The sequence below is a fragment of the Arachis ipaensis genome, chromosome B02 (genome assembly GCF_000816755.2).
Source record: "Arachis ipaensis cultivar K30076 chromosome B02, Araip1.1, whole genome shotgun sequence".
NCBI lineage: Eukaryota > Viridiplantae > Streptophyta > Magnoliopsida > Fabales > Fabaceae > Arachis > Arachis ipaensis.
The window spans coordinates 40,952,776-40,972,334 of NC_029786.2; the positions used below are offsets into that span (position 1 = coordinate 40,952,776).

General features: G+C 38.8%; 1 protein-coding gene across 1 annotated transcript; it reads right to left on the reverse strand.

Annotated features, from left to right (window-relative positions):
* Positions 1,087–1,509, reverse strand: LOC107627207. Its single transcript, XM_016330060.1, has one exon. It carries the CDS (start codon positions 1,507–1,509, stop codon positions 1,087–1,089), a length of 423 nt encoding a protein of 140 aa, XP_016185546.1.

The window sequence follows — 19,559 nt, forward strand, 5'->3', positions numbered from 1 at the left end:
ATTATATGTTATTGAAAATGGCATTCATGTTAATGGAGTAGAGCTCCCAACTTGGCATAGGAGTTGATTAATTGGAAACCCTTGAGTTGTAATACTCAAGTGTAATCTGTAATTGGAAATTGCTAGCTAACTCAATTTTCACCAAATCTAATCCTTCCCCCCTGAAGTGACTAGGACTTGTGACCTAGAGTTAGTGATACCTGCTTAACTTTCCTACAACTACAAGAGGATGACTGAGTGGAAGCAATAAACCTTTACTATTACACTTGGGAAAGACAACAAGGATAGAAACTCCAATTATCTCTCCTAACCAAGGTTTTTAATTTCAAATACGTAACATCTCTTGCTATTATTTGTTGATTTAATTCCTAGTCAATTAATTTTCCGTTCTCCAATTCTAAAATTACTCAGAAAAATACTGATCAATAATTTGCATCATTGTGTCAACTCTTTGGGAAACAACCCGGAATTCTACTCCCGATTATTTATTTTTAATTGTGACACACTTTTAAATTGATAGTAGAATTTTCGTCAGTTAAGACTGTACTTGCAATGCTGTTTTTATAAGAATTTCTTAACCGGCATTTTTCCTCCCATCAAGTACATAGAATGCTACCCACGCGTACGCATGCCTCACGTGTACGTGTCACATCCGAATTTTCACCATTACGCGTACGCATGCAGTACGCAGACGCGACACCCTTGCTTTGCGTAGTACGTGGAAATTTTCACATTGTACGCTGATGAAAGAATTTCCTCCTGGAAGCAATTAAATTAACCACGTTATACGTGGTACCTTCACATACAACGTGAGAGTTTCCCCTACGCCATACCACGTACAATGTGAGAGTTTCCCTTACACCAAACTTAAGGTGAAATAATATTTTTTCTTCAATCTTCTTGCACCTTACCTCCTGTAATTGTTCATGCATGTCATAACACAATTTAATGATTAAAAATATGTAAAGAAATAAATAAATTTAAAGGATACTAAGTATTGGGTTACCTCCGAACAAGCGCTTCTTTAACGTTACTAGCTTGATGGTTCACCTCCCTAGGTAAGGAGTTGTGTGGTCCTTTGGCGATCTATATCACCTCTAAGATAATGCTTGGTTGCTGGCCATTGACAGTGAAAGTTCTCCCTGAATTGCTTTCCATAATCTCTACATGACCATAGGGAGAGACTTTGTTAATTGTAAAGGGACCAGACCATCTAGACTTGAGCTTTCTTGGAAACAGCTTAGAGTTGTATAGGAGCACCTGCTGTCCAGGTTCAAAAATTCTTGAAGCAATCCTCTTGTCTTGCCAAAGCTTGGTTTTCTCCTTATAGAACCTTGAATTCACATACGCCGCCATCCAAAACTCATTAACTTCATTGATTTGGAGGAGTCGTTTCTCTCCAGTGGCCTTCGCATCAAAATTCAGAAATTTTGTTGCCCAATAAGCTCTGTGCTCTAGCTCTACCAGCAGGTGACAGGCCTTGCCGTAGACAAGCTGATAAGGCAACATCCCGATCAGAGTCCTGAAGCCTGTGCGGTAGGCCCAGAGGGCATCATCAATCTTCTTAACTCAATCCTTCTTTGAGGCACCCACAGTCTTTTCTAGAATTCTTTTAAGCTCTCTATTCGAGACCTCCACTTGACTAATGGTTTGAGGGTGGTAAGGAGTAACTACCTTATGCTTGACACCATACCTCAGAAGAAGTGCATCTAACTATTTATTGCAAAAATGGCTACCGCCATCACTGATCAAGGTTCAGGGAACACCAAACCTACTAAAGATGTACTTCTTAAGGAAACTCATCACCACCTTGGCATCATTGGAGGCTAGAGGTGCAGCCTCCACCCATTTAGAGACATAATCAACAGGAACCAAGATGTAGCTGTTAGAGTAAGAACAAGGGAACGGTCCTATGAAGTGTATGTCCCAAACATCAAATAATTCAATTTTCAAAATAGGGTGTAGAGGTATCTCATTCTTCTTAGACAAGGCTTCGACTCTCTGGCAGGGATCACAGTGCTTTACAAACTCCCTTGTATCTTTGAAGAGTGTGGGCCAGTAAAATCCACATTGCAGGACTTTGGTTGCTGTCCTTTCTCCACCAAAATGTCCTCCATATTCAGAACCGTGGCAGTGCTGGAGAATTTGTGAAGTCTCATCTTCTGAAACACACCTTCGAATGATTCTGTTTGAACACCTCTTGAACAAATATGGATCATCCCATAGGAAATATCGAGCATCATGCTATAACTTCTTGATTTGTTGATTAGAGAAGTCCTTTGGGATTATCCGTCCAACCTTATAATTGGCCATGTCAACAAACTGGGGTGCCTTGTGAATTAAGTATAAATGCTCATCTGGGAATGCTTCTTGATGTTGAGGTAGAGCTTCCTGTGTCTTCTCAGAGTCAATCCGAGATAAATGATTAGCCACTTGATTTTCGGATCCTTTCCTGTCTCTGATTTCAATATCAAATTCTTGTAGGAGGAGCATCCGCCTAATCAATCTTGGTATAGAATCCTATTTAGTCAAAGGGTACTTAAGAGCAAAGTGATCAGTGTAAACAATAACTTTAGAACCGACTAAATAAGATCTAAACTTATCAAAAGCAAAGACAACAACAAGTAATTCTTTCTCAGTAGTAGTATAATTTCTTTGAGCATTGTTTAACACCCTACTAGCATAATATATCACATGTATCACCTTAACTTGTCTTTGCCCCAAAACAGCCCCAATTACAGCATCACTTGCATCACACGTTAATTCAAAAAGTGATGTCCAATCAGGAGGGGAAAAAATGGGTGCAGAGACAAGCTGGGCCTTAAGAATTTCAAAGGCCTACAGGCATTCCTTATCAAAATTAAATGGGATATCAGCAACTAGAAGATTACTTAGTGGTTTTGCTATTTTAGAAAAATCATTAATAAATCTTCTGTAGAAGCCTGCATGACCCAAGAAACTCCTTATGCCCTTTACGCTTACAAAGGGTGAGAGCTTCTCAATAACCTCTATCTTGACTTTGTCAACCTCTATGCCTTTGCTTGAGATGCGGTGCCCAAGAACTATACCTTTTGTAACCATAAAATGACACTTTTTCCAATTTAAAACCAGGTTAGTGTATTGGCACCTTCTCAAGACTAAGGCTAGGTGTTGCAAGCACTCTTCAAAGGGGTTATCAAAAATAGAGAAATCATCCATGTAAACCTCAATAAATTTTTCAATCATATTGGAAAATATGGAAAGCATGCACCTTTAGAAAGTAGCAGGAGCATTACACAAATCAAAAGGCATACAGTGGTATGCAAAAACTCCAAAGGGGCATGTGAAAATTGTCTTCTCTTGGTCCTGAGGGTTCACAACTATTTGGTTGTAGCCAGAATATCTATCCAAAAAGTAGTAATAAGCATGTCTGGCCAGTCTCTCTAGCATCTAATCAATAAATGGAAGGGGGAGGTGATCCTTCCTTATGGCTGTGTTCAGTCGCCTATAGTTAATGCACATTCTCCATCTGGTCACTGTCCGTGTAGGAATGAGCTCATTCTTGTCATTGGCTATCACAGTCACACCTCCTTTCTTTGGAACAACCAGAACCAAACTTACCCAAGGGCTATCAGAAATCGGGTAAATAATTCCAACTTCCCACAGTTTCATTACTTCCTTTTCAACTACTTCCTTCATTGTGGGATTGAGTTGCCTCTGTGCTTGCACCACTAGTTTAGCATCTTCTTCAAGTAAATTTTGTGCATGCACATTGCAGGGCTTATCCCCTTCAGGTCACCCATAGTCCATCCAATTGCAATTTTATGGTTCTTCAACACCTTGATCAGAGCCTCTTCCTCACTATTGGTTAATGCAGAACTAATAATGTCTGGATATGTTTCAACTTCTCCAAGGAACACATATTTCAAGGATGGGGGCAGAGGCTTCAATTCAGGTTTATGGGGTCCTTCATCCTTAGGAGGAATGTAAACCGCTTCCTTGGGTGATGTTGCCACTTCAATTTCTTCAGTCTCAGATTGCATAGAGGCTTCAAATACTTCATTAAGCTTTTCATCCTCGAACACTTCTTGTATCAATGGATCAATAATATCAATTTTTATACAATCTGCAGAATCATTCGAGTGTTACAGAGCTTTAAAAATATTGAGCACAATCTATTCATCATTCACTCTCAATGTCAATTTGCCCTTCTAAACATCAATTAAAGCCCTCCCTATAGCTTGATGAGAAGACTTTTGACGGTTTAGAATTTCACAAATGAAGTCTCGTTGTAAAGTATAGTTTCCAAACCAATCAATAATTCTTTCATACAAAAGATTGTTTGTCACTAGTACAAACCCCTAAATTTATAAACCGAAGTATTGAACCTCGGGTCGTTCTCCCTAGGAATTGCAACAAAGTGTTCTTGTTATTGGTTATGAGGTATTTTTTGGGGTTTTGGATAAGAGACATGAAAAGTCAACGGCAGGGAAATAAACTAACAACTAAAAAGGCCTTGGCAAGGGTTGGTGGTCAAGGATCTCTATCCTATTCACTAACCACAACATGAGAATTGGCAAGGATCAATCCCATTAAGTCATCCTCTAACTAATAAAAGAAAGTCAAATGAGCTATGTCAATCCAAGTCCATAAGTCCTAGTTCTACACCAAATCAATTAGTGAGATCTAGCGTTAATGGCTCCCAATCGTCAATCACTTGGACATTAGTAACTCAAGAGTTACTAAGTTACCTTCCCAAGCCAAGAGCATAAAATTCTACTCTAAAATCCAACCAAGCATTTTATCAAACACTTGGAAGGCATAAAAGGAAAGTAAAATGAACTAAGCAATTCAACAATAAAAGAAACATGAATCATAAATTGCATTGAAATGAAAATAGGAGAAACAAAAAGTGCATCAACATAAAAGTAGAGAATTGCATGAATTAAATGCAAAAATAGAAAGAGGAAAGGTGGAAGAAGAAGAATTCCATAAGGAAAGGTAAATCAAAGCATGAATTAAACCTAGATCTAAGAAATTCTAAGCTAGATCTAACCTACTCCTAATCCTAGAGAGAAGAGAGAGCTTCTCTCTCTAAAACTAACTTTCCCTCCCAAAAATTAAACTAAACTAAACTAATATGTAAAAATATGTTGATTCCTCTTCATTCCTTGGGTTAAATAGCATTAGAAGTGAGTTGGATTTGGGCCTGGGAAGCCCAGAATTCGCCCCCAGCGGATTCACTTTAAGTGGGTCATGTGCGGACATCGGCGCGTACGCGTATAGTGCGCGTGCGGGCCGATTGACAATTTTCCATCCACGCGTACGCATCATGTGTGCGTACGCGTCGCCTTGCGACATCACAATCCGCGCGTAGGTGGCTAGTGCGCGTGCGCGTCGTTGATCTTATCCCAAATCCTTACTTTTCCATGATTTTTCCACTTTGCATGCTTTTCTCTTCACTCCTTTGATTCATTCCTAGCGCTTTTCAATCTGAAATCACTTAACAAACAAATCACGGCATCTAGTGGAATCAAAGGTGAATTAGATTTAGCTAGTTAAAGACCTAGAAAGCATGTTTTCACACTTAAGCACAAATTAGGAGACAATCATGAAACCATGCTATTTCATTGAATAAATGTGGGTAAAAGGTGATAAAATCTCCTGAATCAAGCACAAGATAAACCCTAAATATGGGGTTTATCATAGCTAAGAATGGCCTCCTCAGTATAATGGAGGCATTGACTTCCCCTTCGATATCCAATATGACAAAGTCCGCAGGGAAGATAAATATCCCCACCTTCACTAGTAAGTTCTCAACAACACCTAAAGGAAATTTAAGAGAACTGTTAGCAAGTTATAAAGAAATTTTGGTGGATTTTACCTTTTCAATCTAAAGCTTCTGCATCAAGGATAATGGCATGAGATTGATGCTTGCTCCAAGGTCACATAAAGCTCTCTCAATAGTGACTTCACCAATGGTACAGGGAATAACAAAACTGCCTGGATCCTTTAATTTCTCAGGGAGATTTTGCTGGATTCTGGCATTGCATTCTTTTTTAAGAACTATCATTTCATTCTCATTCCAATTCCTCTTCTTGGAAATTAGCTCCTTCATAAATTTTGCATATAGTGGCATTTATTCAATAGCTTCCGCAAAGGGAATATTAATCTGGAGTTTCTTAAAAACCTCCAGAAATTTGGAAAACTGATGGTCCTTAGTCTATTTTAATAATCTTTGAGGATATGGGATCTGTGGCTTGTATTTAGGCACTTGGCTCTTATCTTTAGGTGTGCTCCTAGAAGTTTAAATTTGTGGTGGCTGGGGGAAGACATTCACACTGGCATCAGAGGCAATTTCTTCCTCTGGAGATTCTTTTCTATTCTCAGCAACAGGAACTTCATTCTCTGTCTTTCCTACTACTCTTCCACTTCTTAAGCTAATGGCCTTGCACTCCTTCTTTGGGTTAAACATTGTGTCATTGGGGAGAACATTGGTAGATTTCTCTGTTCTTTGAGCAAGTTGGCCCATTTGTATCTCCAAATTTCTCATTGAGGTTTCTTGGTTCTTGAAACTAAGGCTTATTCTTTCCATGAATTTTTCTAGGGCTAACTCAAGGTTGGATAGTCTCTGGAAGTCTTGTGGGGTGGAATGCATAGGGCATGATGGTTGGTGGTTTATAGAATGGTTATTTGGGTTTTGGTGGTTATTGTTCAAGGCATTTTGCTGGTTGTTGTTAAAGGTTCTCTGTTGGGAATTGAAGTGAGTGGACTGAGGGTTGTTATTGAATTGATTAAACCTTTGGTTTTAGTTTTCCCACCCGAAGTTTGGGTGGTTTCTCCATCCTGGGTTGTAGGTCTTAGAGAAGAGGTCATTCTGGGGTGGTCTTTGAGGATTTTCCATGTAATTCACTTGCTCCAGTGAGGCTTGTCCGTACTCTATCCCTTCACCTTGAGAAAATCTATTACTAATACCATAAGAGTTTTCTTGAGAGCTTACTGCCGAAACTTGCATTCCTCCCAGGTGTTGAGTAAATGCATTGATTTGTTGGGAAGCTGCATTGATCTATTGGGACATAACTTTATTATGAGCCAAAATGGTGTCCGAAACATCAAGCTCCATGACTCCTTTCCATTCTTCTTTCAGAAGAGTAAAAATATTGATTGTTGGCTACTATTTCAATCAATTCTTGTGCTTTCTCAATGATTTTCTTCATATATAAAGATCTTCTAGCTGAAGTGTCTAGTGCCATTTGTGAGGTGGGGGTGATCCATCATAAAATATTTGAAGCTGGACCCAGGCAGCAAACATATTACCAGGGGATTTTCTGAACATCTCCTTAAACTGTTCCCAAGCTTCATATAGTGATTCTCCTTCTTACTATCTGAAGGTCTAAAAATCGGTTCTGAGCTAAGTCAATCTCTGAGGTGGAAAGAAGGACACAACTCAATCATCTTGGGGAGGCCCTTTCTAGCCACAGCAAGGGCTATAATTGATGTAGAGAAAGAAGAAATGACACTCAGAGTGCATGATGAGAAGATGATCATCAATGTCTTTAAAGCCATGAAATACCCCCTTGAGGAAAAAAAGCATATGAGAGTGGAAATGGTGGAAGAAGTAGAGAGGGGGTTGCTTGAAGCCAAAAACCAGGAGGAACTGATAAACCCCAATTTTGTGGTTTATATTGTGTAGAATTTAGGGATTTTTATCAATATTTCTCACACTTATTCACAAGAAATGTATGGTTTTGTGTTCCCTTCCTAATATTGCTGCATGATGAAAAACATGCTTATTTTGCCTTAGAATTGCTATATTTTGATCCTCTTTTATTGCCATTCGATGCCGTGATGTATTTGTTGAGTGATTTCAGGATTTATAGGGCAAGAATGGCCTAGAAGAGAGAAGAAAAGCATGCACAAGAGGAAGGAACATGAAGACTTGGATTTTGGGAACTTCAGTATGGACGCGCACGCGCACTTCACGCGCATGCGTGGATGTGGATAGTTGGAAGCGGCGTGCAAGGATGGACTCATCTGCGCGAATCGGAGAAATCCCACCGATGCGTGCGCGCACATGGCGCGCACGCGTGGATCACAAAGGCAATCGGCGCGCACACACGCATGGCGCGCACGCGTGGAAGGCTGCACGTGACCTCATTAAAGGAAATCGTGCCTAGCGATTTCTGAGACTCATCAATCCCGAATTCAAGCTAGTTCTGCATGGAAAAGACCCAGGGATGCTAGGGGGAAAGGGGGGATCAATCATTTTGACACTTAGACACAATTTTTAGCTAGTTTTGGTTCTTTGTTCTTCTAGAGAGAGAAATCCTTGTTCCTCTCTAGATCTAGCTTTAATTTGATCTTCCCTTGTTGAATTTTGAATTGGATCTTATTAATTACTAGTTTTAATTGTTTAATTTGAATTCTCTAGTATAATTTTGCTTAGATCTTGTGTGAGTTTTATGTTTCCTTGTTGTTTATCATTTTATACCCATTCATGAATCTTGTGGATCTTGATTTGTTATTGTTTCATTGATGATTTCCATGATTAATTGTGTTGTTTGAGTGATTGTATGTTGATAATTGTTAGTGGGTATTTGTTAGTTCCAATTTAATTGCAATTTGAATATGTCTTTTGTTAATACTTACCATGTGTTTGATGAAATGTTTCCTTTGATTATGGAGTAGATTTCTTTACTCTTGGCATAAGCTAAGGGAATTGAATGACCTTGAGTCATTGGGTCTCATTGAATTGATGATTTGAGAACCCTAGGTGATCAATTTGATACCCATTGACACTAACCAACTACTAATCTAATTAGTAGATAGGTTGGGACTTATGGGTTGATGTGATCAAACCTATTTAACGTACTTCAAGCCAAGGAGTAGACAATACGTACCTAAGGCTTTTGAGAAGTAGACTTAGTGGGTTGGTACCTCATAATTGTCAATGTTTGATAAGAAGACAAGGATGGCGATCTCAATTCCCATGCTTAGCCAAGAGTTGCTTTTATCATTCTTATTGGAAAACCCAAAAATCTTGATTGCTTTGTCTTAGTTATAGTTACTTGTTTAGTTTAGAATAGATTTACATTGAATGTTACTTCATTGGTTTGGAATTACTTACATCTTGCTTTAGTCAATTAAATTAGTTTCTTACATTCCAAGATTACTTGCTTGTTAAGATTCCTAGTTTAATTTCTTGCTCATGATTTACAACCCCAGATTTCTAACCAATGTTGAAGCATATGTTTGGCCATTCCTTGTGAGATGACCCGAGGTTTGAATACTTCGGTTATTTTTATTGGGGTTGAACTTGTGACAACCAAAATCCCTTTCTAAATTTGATACTCGAGGATTGTTGTTGGGTAGAAGAGAAGTGATGAGCGGATAATTTATACCCTTTTTGGCATTGTTTTTAGGTAGTTTTTAGTATGTTTTAGTTACTTTTTATTATATTTTTATTAGTTTTTATGCAAAAATCACATTTTTGGACTTTACTATGAGTTTGTGTGTTTTTCTGTAATTTTAGGTATTTTCTGGCAGAAATTTAGGGACCTGAGCAAAAATCTGATTCAGAGAATCTGTTGGACTCTGACCATCCTGCACTCGAAATGGATTTTCTGGAGCTATAGGAGCCCAATTGGCATTGGAAATTAGACATCTTGGGCTTTCCAACAATATATAATAGTCCATACTTTGCCCGAGATTTGATGGCCCAAACTGGCGTTAAACACCAGCCAGAGACCCCTTTTTTGGCGTAAAATGCCAGAACTGGCACACTTCTTGCTGTTAAACGCCCATTTTGGCACCTAGGGTGGCGTTTAAGTCCAAATTGAGGCATATGCATGTGAAAGCTTGAAATCTCAGCCCAAACACTCACCAAGTGGGTCTCGGGAGTGGATTTCTGCACTATCTACACTTAGTTACTCATTTTCTGTAAACCTAAGTTACTAGTTTAGTATAAAAACTACTTTTAGAGATTCATTTGGTAACTCATGACATTTTACATTTCATATTGTATCTTCTACAGCATGAGTCTCTAAACCCCCTAGGTGGGGGTGAGGAGCTCTACTGTGTTTCAATGGATTAATGCAATTACTACTATTTCCTATTCAATCACGCTTGATTCTATTCTAAGATACTCACTAGTACTTCAATATAGGAAATATGATGATCCATGACACTCATAATTATTCCCAAATCTATGAACGCGTACCTGACAACTACTCCCGTTCTATCTGAGCTCAACATAGTCATTGGGTGACAGCTTGAGTGCGTATCTCTTGGGTCTCTGATCTACGGACCGAGTCTGTGAGATTAGAACCTTCGTGGTATAGGCTAGAACCAATTGGCAGCATTCCTGGGATCCAGAATGTCTAAACCTTATCTGTGGTATTCCGAGTAGGATCTGCGAAGGAATGACTGTGACGAGCTTCAAACTCGCGAATGTTGGGCACAGTGACAATGTGCAAAAGGATAGAGAGATCCTATTCCGACGCTAGTGAGAACCAACAGATGATTAGCCGTGCAGACATCGTACCTGGTATTTTTCATCTGAGAGTATCATACAGCTTGCCATTGAAGGAAGCCATTCGTGTTTGGAGAAGAAGGCAGTAGGAAAGCAGAGATTCAGACGACAGAGCATCTCCGGAACCTCAACCTGTTCCTCACTACTGAATCACAAGTACCATTTATTTCATGTTATTTACTTTTCATAAAACAAAATCATTTTTATCATTAATCTCCTGACTAAGATTTACAAGATTACCATAGCTTGCTTCAAGCCGACAATCTCCGTGGGATCGACCCTTACTCACGTAAGGTATTACTTGGACGACCCAGTGCACTTGCTGGTTAGTTGTGCGGAGTTATGAAAAGTGTGATCACAATTTCGTGCACCAAGTTTTTGGCGCCGTTGCCGGGGTTTGTTCGAGTTTGGACAACTAACAGTTTTATTTTGCTGCTTAGATTAGGAAAAATTTATCTTTTTGGTTTAGAGTAACTAAATTTGCGTCTTTTATTTTCTTTTCAAAAATCTTATTTTTCTTTATTAATCTTTAATTTTCCTTTGAGTTTTCTGTTTGAGTTTAGTTTCATGCTTTAAGTTTGGTATCAATTGCATGTTTTAATTTTTCTTTAATTTTTGAAAATATATGCATTGTGTTATTCATTGATCTTCAAGCTGTTCTTGTTTATTTTACTTGTTTGATCATTAGTTTTTCTTGTTTTGTGTCTTTCCTTGTTTTTCTTGTGCATTTTTGAATTGTTAGTGTCCAAAGTATAGAAATTTCTAAGTTCGGTGTCCTTTGTATTTCTATTTTCGTAAAAAATTTCCAAAATTGTTCTTGGTGTTCATCTTGATCTTCAAAGTGTTCTTGGTGTTCATCTTGACATTCGAAATTTTCTTGTTTGTTTTCTTTGTTTTGATCTGAAAATTCTAAGTTTGGTGTCACTTTGTTGTTTTTCTCTTTCCTCATTAAATTTAACCTAACCTCTTTCTCTCTCTTCATTTTTCAAAAATCATATCCAAAATTTTTCAATTCTTTTTAATTAATTAATCATTTTAGTATTCAAATTTCTTTTATTTCTTTTTCTTTTAGTTTTCGAAACATATATTCTATTTTATAATTATTTTATTTTATTTTCTTTTGAATTCGGTTTATCCTTAACTAAATAAAATAAAAACAAAAATATTTTATTTTATCTTGTATTTTATTTACAACCCACATCTTCTCCCTTTCTCCATTATGGACTCAAGTGGAAATGAACAGTCCAGAAGGACTCTGGGGTCATATGCTAACCCCACTAATGCTTTCTATGGGAGTAGTATCTATATACCCCCCATCAGGGCCAGCAGTTTTGAGCTAAACCCTCAGCTCATTATCATGGTGCAGCAAAATTACCAGTATTCCGGTCTTCCACAGGAAGAACCTACTGAGTTTTTCGCACAATTCTTACAAATTGCTAACACAGTACGTGATAAGGAAGTAGATCAGGATGTCTACAGATTATTACTGTTTCCATTTGCTGTAAAAGATCAAGCTAAGAGGTGGTTAAATAACCAACCCACAGTAAGCATAAGAACATGGAAACAGTTATTAGACAAATTCTTGAATCAATATTTTCCTCCAAAAAGAATGACACAGCTAAGCTGGACATCCGAGGCTTTAAACAAGAGGATAATGAATCTCTTTATAATGCCTGTGAGAGGTACAGAGAGATGATAAGGAAATACCCCTCTGAAATATTTTCAGAATGGGTGCAGTTAGACATCTTTTACTATGGGCTTATAGAAAAGGCCCAGATATCTTTAGACCACTCAGCTGGTGGATCTATACATATGAGAAAGACAATTGAAGAAGCTCAAGAGCTCATTGATACAGTTGCTAGAAATCAGCATTTGTACTTAAGTAGTGAGTCCTCCATGAAAGAAGAGGCTAAAGCACTATCCACTGAACTTAGTCCTCCAGAACAAGTTGTTGAACTCAATCAGCAATTGCTTATTATAACAAAACAGTTAGCAGAATTTAAAGAGATGCTACAAGACACTAAAAATGGCAACAAGAATATGGAAGCACAATTGAACCAGACAAGACAGCAGCTATCTAAACAGATAACAGAAGAGTGTAAGCTGTTCAGTTAAAGAGTGGGAAGACATTGAATGTCTCAACTCAAGGCAGCAGAAAGCCAAGAAAGGAACAACTGATAGAGGATGACCAAGCCACTGCCCAAAATCCCTCTGAGGATGGTAAGAGCCCAGAGAGGAATGATTCTGGCGTTCAAACGCCAGAAAAGGGGGAAATTGGCGTTAAACGCCCAACGGATGGCCAGTTCTGGCATCGAAACGCTAGAAAAGGGTGAAAATCTGGCGTTAAACGCCCAAAAAGCACCCAATTCTGGCATTCAAACGCCAATAAGGGATCAGATATCTGCAAGTGCTGAGAACAACCCCCTTAAGCAGGCTTTTCCAACCACCTCTGTAGGAAATAAACCTGCAGCAACAAAGGTTGAAGAATATAAAGCCAAGATGCCTTATCCTCAGAAACTCCGCCAAGCGGAACAGGATAAACAATTTGCCTACTTTGCAGACTATCTCAGGACTCTTGAAATAAAGATTCCGTTTGCAGAGGCACTTGAGCAAATACCCTCTTATGCTAAGTTCATGAAAGAGATCTTAAGTCATAAGAAGGATTGGAGAGAAGCTGAAAAGTTTTCCTCATTGAGGAATGCAGTGTAGTCATTCTTAAAAGCTTACCAGAGAAGCTTAAAGATCCCGGAAGCTTTATGATACCAAGCACATTAGAGGATGCTTGTACCAAGACAACTCTATGTGATCTTGGGGCAAGTATCAACCTAATACCTGCATCCACTATCTAAAAGCTTGGTTTGACTGATGAAGTTAAACCAACCCGAATATGTCTCCAACTTGCTGATGGCTCCATTAAGGTTCCATCAGGCGTAATTGAGGACATAATTGTCAAGGTTGGGCCATTTTCCTTTCCCACTAACTTTGTAGTGCTGGAAATGGAGAAACATAAGAGTGTAACTCTCATTCTAGGAAGACCTTTCCTAGCAATTAGACGAACCCTCATTGACGTCCAAAAAGGGGAGATAACCCTGAGAGTCAATGAGGACGAGTTTAAGTTGAATGCTGTCAAAGCTATGCAGCATCCAGACACATCAAAAGACTGCATGAGTGCTGATATTATTGACTCCCTATTGGAAGAGGTCAATATGACTGAGAGTCTCGAATCAGAGCTAGAGGACATTTTTAAAGATGTTCAGCCTGATCTAGAGGATCCAGAGAAAATAGAAGAACCTCTGAAAACTCCTCAGGAATAGGAGAAGCCTCATAAACCCGAGCTCAAACCACTACCACCATCCCTGAAATATGCATTTTTGGGAGAAGATGACACTTTTCCAGTAATCATAAGCTCTGCTTTAGAGCCACAGGAAGAGAAGGCACTAATTCAGGTGCTAAGGACACACAAGACAGCTCTTGGGTGGTCCATAAGTGATCTTAAGGGCATTAGCCCAGCTAGATGCATGCACAAGATCCTATTGGAGGATGATGTTAAGCCAGTGGTTCAACCACAGAGGCGGCTGAATCCAGCTATCAAGGAGGTGGTGCAGAAAGAGGTCACTAAGCTACTAGAAGCTAGGATTATTTATCCTATTTCTGATAGCCCCTGGTGAGCCCTGTCCAAGTTGTCCCCAAGAAAGGAGGCATGACAGTGATTTATAATGAAAAGAATGAACTGGTTCCTACAAGAACAGTTACAGGGTGGCGTATGTGTATTGACTATAGAAGACTCAATACAGCCACCAGAAAGGATCATTTTCCTTTACCATTCATAGACCAGATGCTAGAGAGACTAGCAGGTCATGAATACTACTACTATTTGGATGGCTATTCAGGTTACAACCAAATTGCAGTAGATCCTCAGGACCAAGAGAAAACAGCATTCACATGTCCATCTGGAGTATTTGCTTACAGAAGGATGTCATTTGGTGTGTGTAATGCACCTGCAACCTTTTAGAGGTCCATGCTCTCTATTTTCTCTGATATGTTGGAGAAATTTTTGGAAGTCTTCATGGATGACTTCTCAGTATTTGGAGGCTCATTTAGCTCCTGTCTTGATCATCTAGCACTTGTATAAAAAAGGTGCCAAGAGACTAACCTGGTTTTAAACTGGGAGAAATGTCACTTTACGGTGACTGAAGGAATTGTCCTTGGGCACAAAATTTCAAACAAGGGAATAGAGGTGGATCAAGCTAAGGTAGAGGTAATTGAAAAATTACCACCACCTGCCAATGTTAAGGCAATCAGAAGCTTTCTGGGGCATGCAGGATTTTATAGGAGGTTTATAAAGGATTTTTCAAAAATTGCAAAACCTCTGAGCAATCTGCTAGCTACTGACATGCCATTCATCTTGGACATAGAGTGTCTGTAGGCGTTTGAGACTCTGAAAGCCAAGCTGGCCACAGCACCAGTCATTTCTGCACCAGACTGGGCATTACCATTCGAACTAATGTGTGATGCCAGTGACAATGCCATTGGTGCAGTATTGGGACAGAGGCATAACAAGTTTCTGCACGTAATTTACTATGCCAGCCATGTTTTGAATGACGCACAGAAGAATTACACAACAACATAAAAGAAGTTGCTTGCAGTGGTTTATGCCATTGACAAGTTCATATCTTATTTAGTGGGATCAAAAGTGATTGTGTACACGGACCATGCTGCTCTAAAATATCTCCTCACAAAGCAAGATTCAAAACCCAGGCTCATAAGATGGGTGTTGCTTCTGCAAGAGTTTGATATAGAAATAAGAGACAGAAAAGGGACAGATTACCAAGTAGCTGATCACCTGTCCCGAATAGAACCAGTAGCAGGAGCGTCCCTCCCTCCTACTCAGATCTCTGAAACCTTTCCAGATGAGCAACTCATTACCATTCAGAAAGTACCGTGGTTTGCAGACATTGCAAACTTTAAAGCTATGAGATTCATACCCAGAGAGTACAGTAAGCAGCAAACAAAAAAATTGATTTCTTATGCAAAGTACTACTTGTGGGATGAACCATATCTCTTTAAGAGGTGCGCGGATGGAGTAATCCGTAGATGTGTCCCTAGAGAAGAGGCACAGAAGATCCTATGGCATTGCCATGGATCACAATATGGAGGACATTTCGGAGGTGAGCGAACATCCACAAAGGTTCTCCAATGCGGGTTCTACTGGCCTACTCTCTATAGAGACTCCCGAGAGTTTGTACGTAACTGTGACAGTTGCCAGAGAGCTGGTAATCTGCCTCATGATTATGCCGTGCCTCAGCAAAGAATCTTAGAGATTGAGTTGTTTGATATATGGGGTATTAACTTCATGGGGCCTTTCCCACCATCTTACTCAAACACTTATATTCTGTTGGCAGTAGACTATGTATCTAAATGGGTAGAGGCAATTGCAACACCCACTAATGATACTAAGATAGTGATAAAGTTCCTCCAGAAGTATATCTTCAGCAGGTTTGGTGTCCCTAGGATACTGATCAGTGATAGAGGCGCTCATTTCTGCAATAAACAACTTGACTCTGCTATGGTCCGATATGGAATTAACCATAAAGTGGCAACTCCATATCATCTACAGAAAAATGGGCAGGCTAAAGTCTCAAATAGAGAACTAAAACAAATCCTGGAATGGACTGTAAGTACCCGTAGAAGGGATTGGGAAAGAAGCCTGGATGATGCTCTGTGGGCATACATGACAGCATTCAAGACTCCTATAGGGACGTCTCTGGTGCACGAAATTGTGATCATCAATGGCGCCAACAACTTGGTACGCACAATTGTAATCTCAACTCTTTGTCACAACTCTGCACAACTAACCAGCAAGTGCACTGGGTCATCCAAGTAATAAACCTTACGTGAGTAAGGGTCGATCCCACGGAGATTGTCGGCTTGAAGTAAGCTATGGTCATCTTGTAAATCTCAGTCAGGCAGATTCAAATGATTATGGAGAATTGATAATTAAAAGATGAATAAAACATAAAATAGGATAGCGATACTTATGTAATTCATTGGTGAGAATTTCAGATAAGCGTATGAAGATGCTTTGTTCCTTCTAAATCTCTGCTTTCCTATTGCCTTCTTCCAATCATTCATACTCCTTTCCATGGCAAGCTTATGTTGAGTTTCACCGTTGTCAATGGCTACCTCCCATCCTCTCAGTGAAAATGGTCCAAATGCGCTGTCACCGCACGGCTAATCAGCTGTTGGTTCTCGATCATGTTGGAATAGGATCCATTGATCCTTTTGCGTCTATCACTACGCCCAACACTCGCGAGTTTGAAGCTCGTCACAGTCATCCCTTACCAGATCCTACTCGGAATACCACAGACAAGGTTTAGACTTTCTGGATCTCAAGAATGCTGCCAATTGATTCTAGCCTATACCATAAAGACTTTGATCTCATGGAATGGAAGGCTCGGTTGTCAGGCGAGGCAACCATGCGTCATAAATCAGGAGGCTAAGAGATATATGCACTCAATTGAAGGTAGAACGGAGGTGGTTTTCAGGCACACTTTCATAGGTGAGAATGATGATGAGTGTCACGGATCAACACATTCGTCAGGTTGAAGAACGAATGTATATCTTAGACGAGAAATAGGCTTGAGTTGAATAGAAAAACAATAGTACTTTGCGTTAATTCATGAGGAACAATAGAGCTCCACACCTTAATCTATGGTGTGTAGAAACTTCACCGTTGAAAATACAAAAGTAATGAAGGTTCAGGCATGGCCAAATGGCCATCCCCCATTAAGGGCTAAGATAGCATAAGACTAATCAAAGATTGAAAATACAATAGCAAAAGGTCCTATTTATAGAGAACTAGTAGCCTAGGGTTTACAGAAATAAGTAATTAATGCAGAAATCTTCTTCCGGGCCCACTTGGTATGTGCTTGGGCTGAGCATTGAAGCTTTCACATGTAGAGACTTTTCTTGGAGTTAAACGCCAGCTTTTATGCCAGTTCTGGCGTTTTGACGCCAGAATTTCTATGCTGACTTAGAACGCCAGTTTGGGCCATCAAATCTCAGGTAAAGTATAGACTATTATATATTTCTGGAAAGCCCAGGATGTCTACTTTCCAAAGCAATTGAGAGAGCGCCAATTGGGCCTCTGTAGCTCCAGAAATTCCACTTCGAGTGTAGGGAGGTCAGAATCCAACAGCATCTGCAGTCCTTTTCCAGCCTCTAAATCAGATTTTTGCTCAGGTCCCTCAATTTCAGCCAGAAAATACCTGAAATCATAGAAAAACACACAAACTCATAGTAAAGTCCAGAAATGTGATTTTTTAATAAAAACTAATAAAAACATAATAAAAATTAACTAAAATATACTAAAAACATACTAAAAACAATGCCAAAAAGCGTATAAATTATCCGCTCATCACAACACCAAACTTAAATTGTTGCTTTTCCCCAAGCAACTAAAACAAAGTAGGATAAAAAGAAGAGAATATACAATGAATTCCAAAAACATCTATGAAGATCAGTATTAATTAGATGAGCGGGGCTATTAGCTTTTTGCTTTTGAATAGTTTTGGTATCTCACTTTATCCTTTGGAGTTCAAAATGATTGGCATCTATAGGAACTCAGAATTTAGATAGTGTTATTGATTCTCCTAGTTCAGTGTGTTGATTCTTGAACACAGTTACTTTATGAGTCTTGGCCGTGACCCTAAGCATTTTGTTTTCTAGTATTACCATCGGATACATAAATGCCACAGACACATAACTGGGTGAACCTTTTCAAATTGTGACTCAGCTTTGCTAGAGTCCCCAATTAGAGGTGTCCAGAGCTCTTAAGCACACTCTTTTTGCTTTGGACCATGACTTTAACCGCTCAGTCTCAAGTTTTCACTTGACACCTTCACGCCACAAGCACATGGATAGAGACAGCTTGGTTTAGCCGCTTAGACCAGGATTTTATTCCTTTTGGCCCTCCTTTCCATTAATGCTCAAAGCCTTGGATCCTTTTTATTTTACCCTTGCCTTTTGGTTTAAAGGGCTATTGGCTTTTTTTGCTTGCTTTTTCTTTTTCTTTCTTTTTCTTTTATTTTGCCATTTATTTATTTATTTATTTTTTTTTGCAAGCTTTGTATTCACTGCTTTTTCTTGCTTCAAGAATCAATTATATGATTTTTCATATTATCAACTAACATTTCTCCTTTTTCATCATTCTTTCAAGAGCCAACAATTTTAACATTCATGATCAACAAATTCAAAAATATGCACTATTCAAGCATTCATTCAGAAAAACAAAGAGTATTGCCACCACATCAAAATAATTAAACTATTTTAAAATTTGAAATTCACGTATTTCTTTTTCTTTTTTAGAAAACATTTTTCATTTAAGAAAGGTGATGGATTCATAGGACATTCATAGTTTTAAAGCATAAACACTAAGACACTAATGATCATGTAATAAAGACACAAACATATATAGAACATAAAGCATTAGGAACGAAAAACAGAAAAATAAGAACAAGGAAATTAAAGAACGGGTGATGCCAAGGCATCTTAGGCTAGTTTCACTAGCATTTTTCTGTTAGTTTTAGTTGTTTTATGCATTTTCTTGAGCTTAAAGTAACCAAGAATGGTTAAATGAATAACAAAGCAATGAACCATCCAAAAAGTATGATTTTGATGCAAATTCCATGAGTTTTTAGTTATATTACTTGAATGCTATGAATGGAAGATTTCTCATGAAATTTTGCAAGACTTTGATGCAATTGTTTGGATGATTTCAGGGAAGAAGAGGCTAAGCAAGGAAGCAACAAAATCAATAAAGGAAGCTTGAATATCACATGTGGAGTTTAAGTTCCAGTTTAAGCCTAAACTGGAGCTTAAACGCCAGAATCATGAAGGATAAGAAATGCTGGAACTGGCGTTTAACCTCCAGTTTAACCTTAAACTGGAAGTTAAACGCCAGAATGAAAATCTCACCAGGAAGCATTTCCACGTTTAACCTCCAGTTTAACCTTAAAACTGGAAGTTAAACGCCAGAAATGAGAAATGC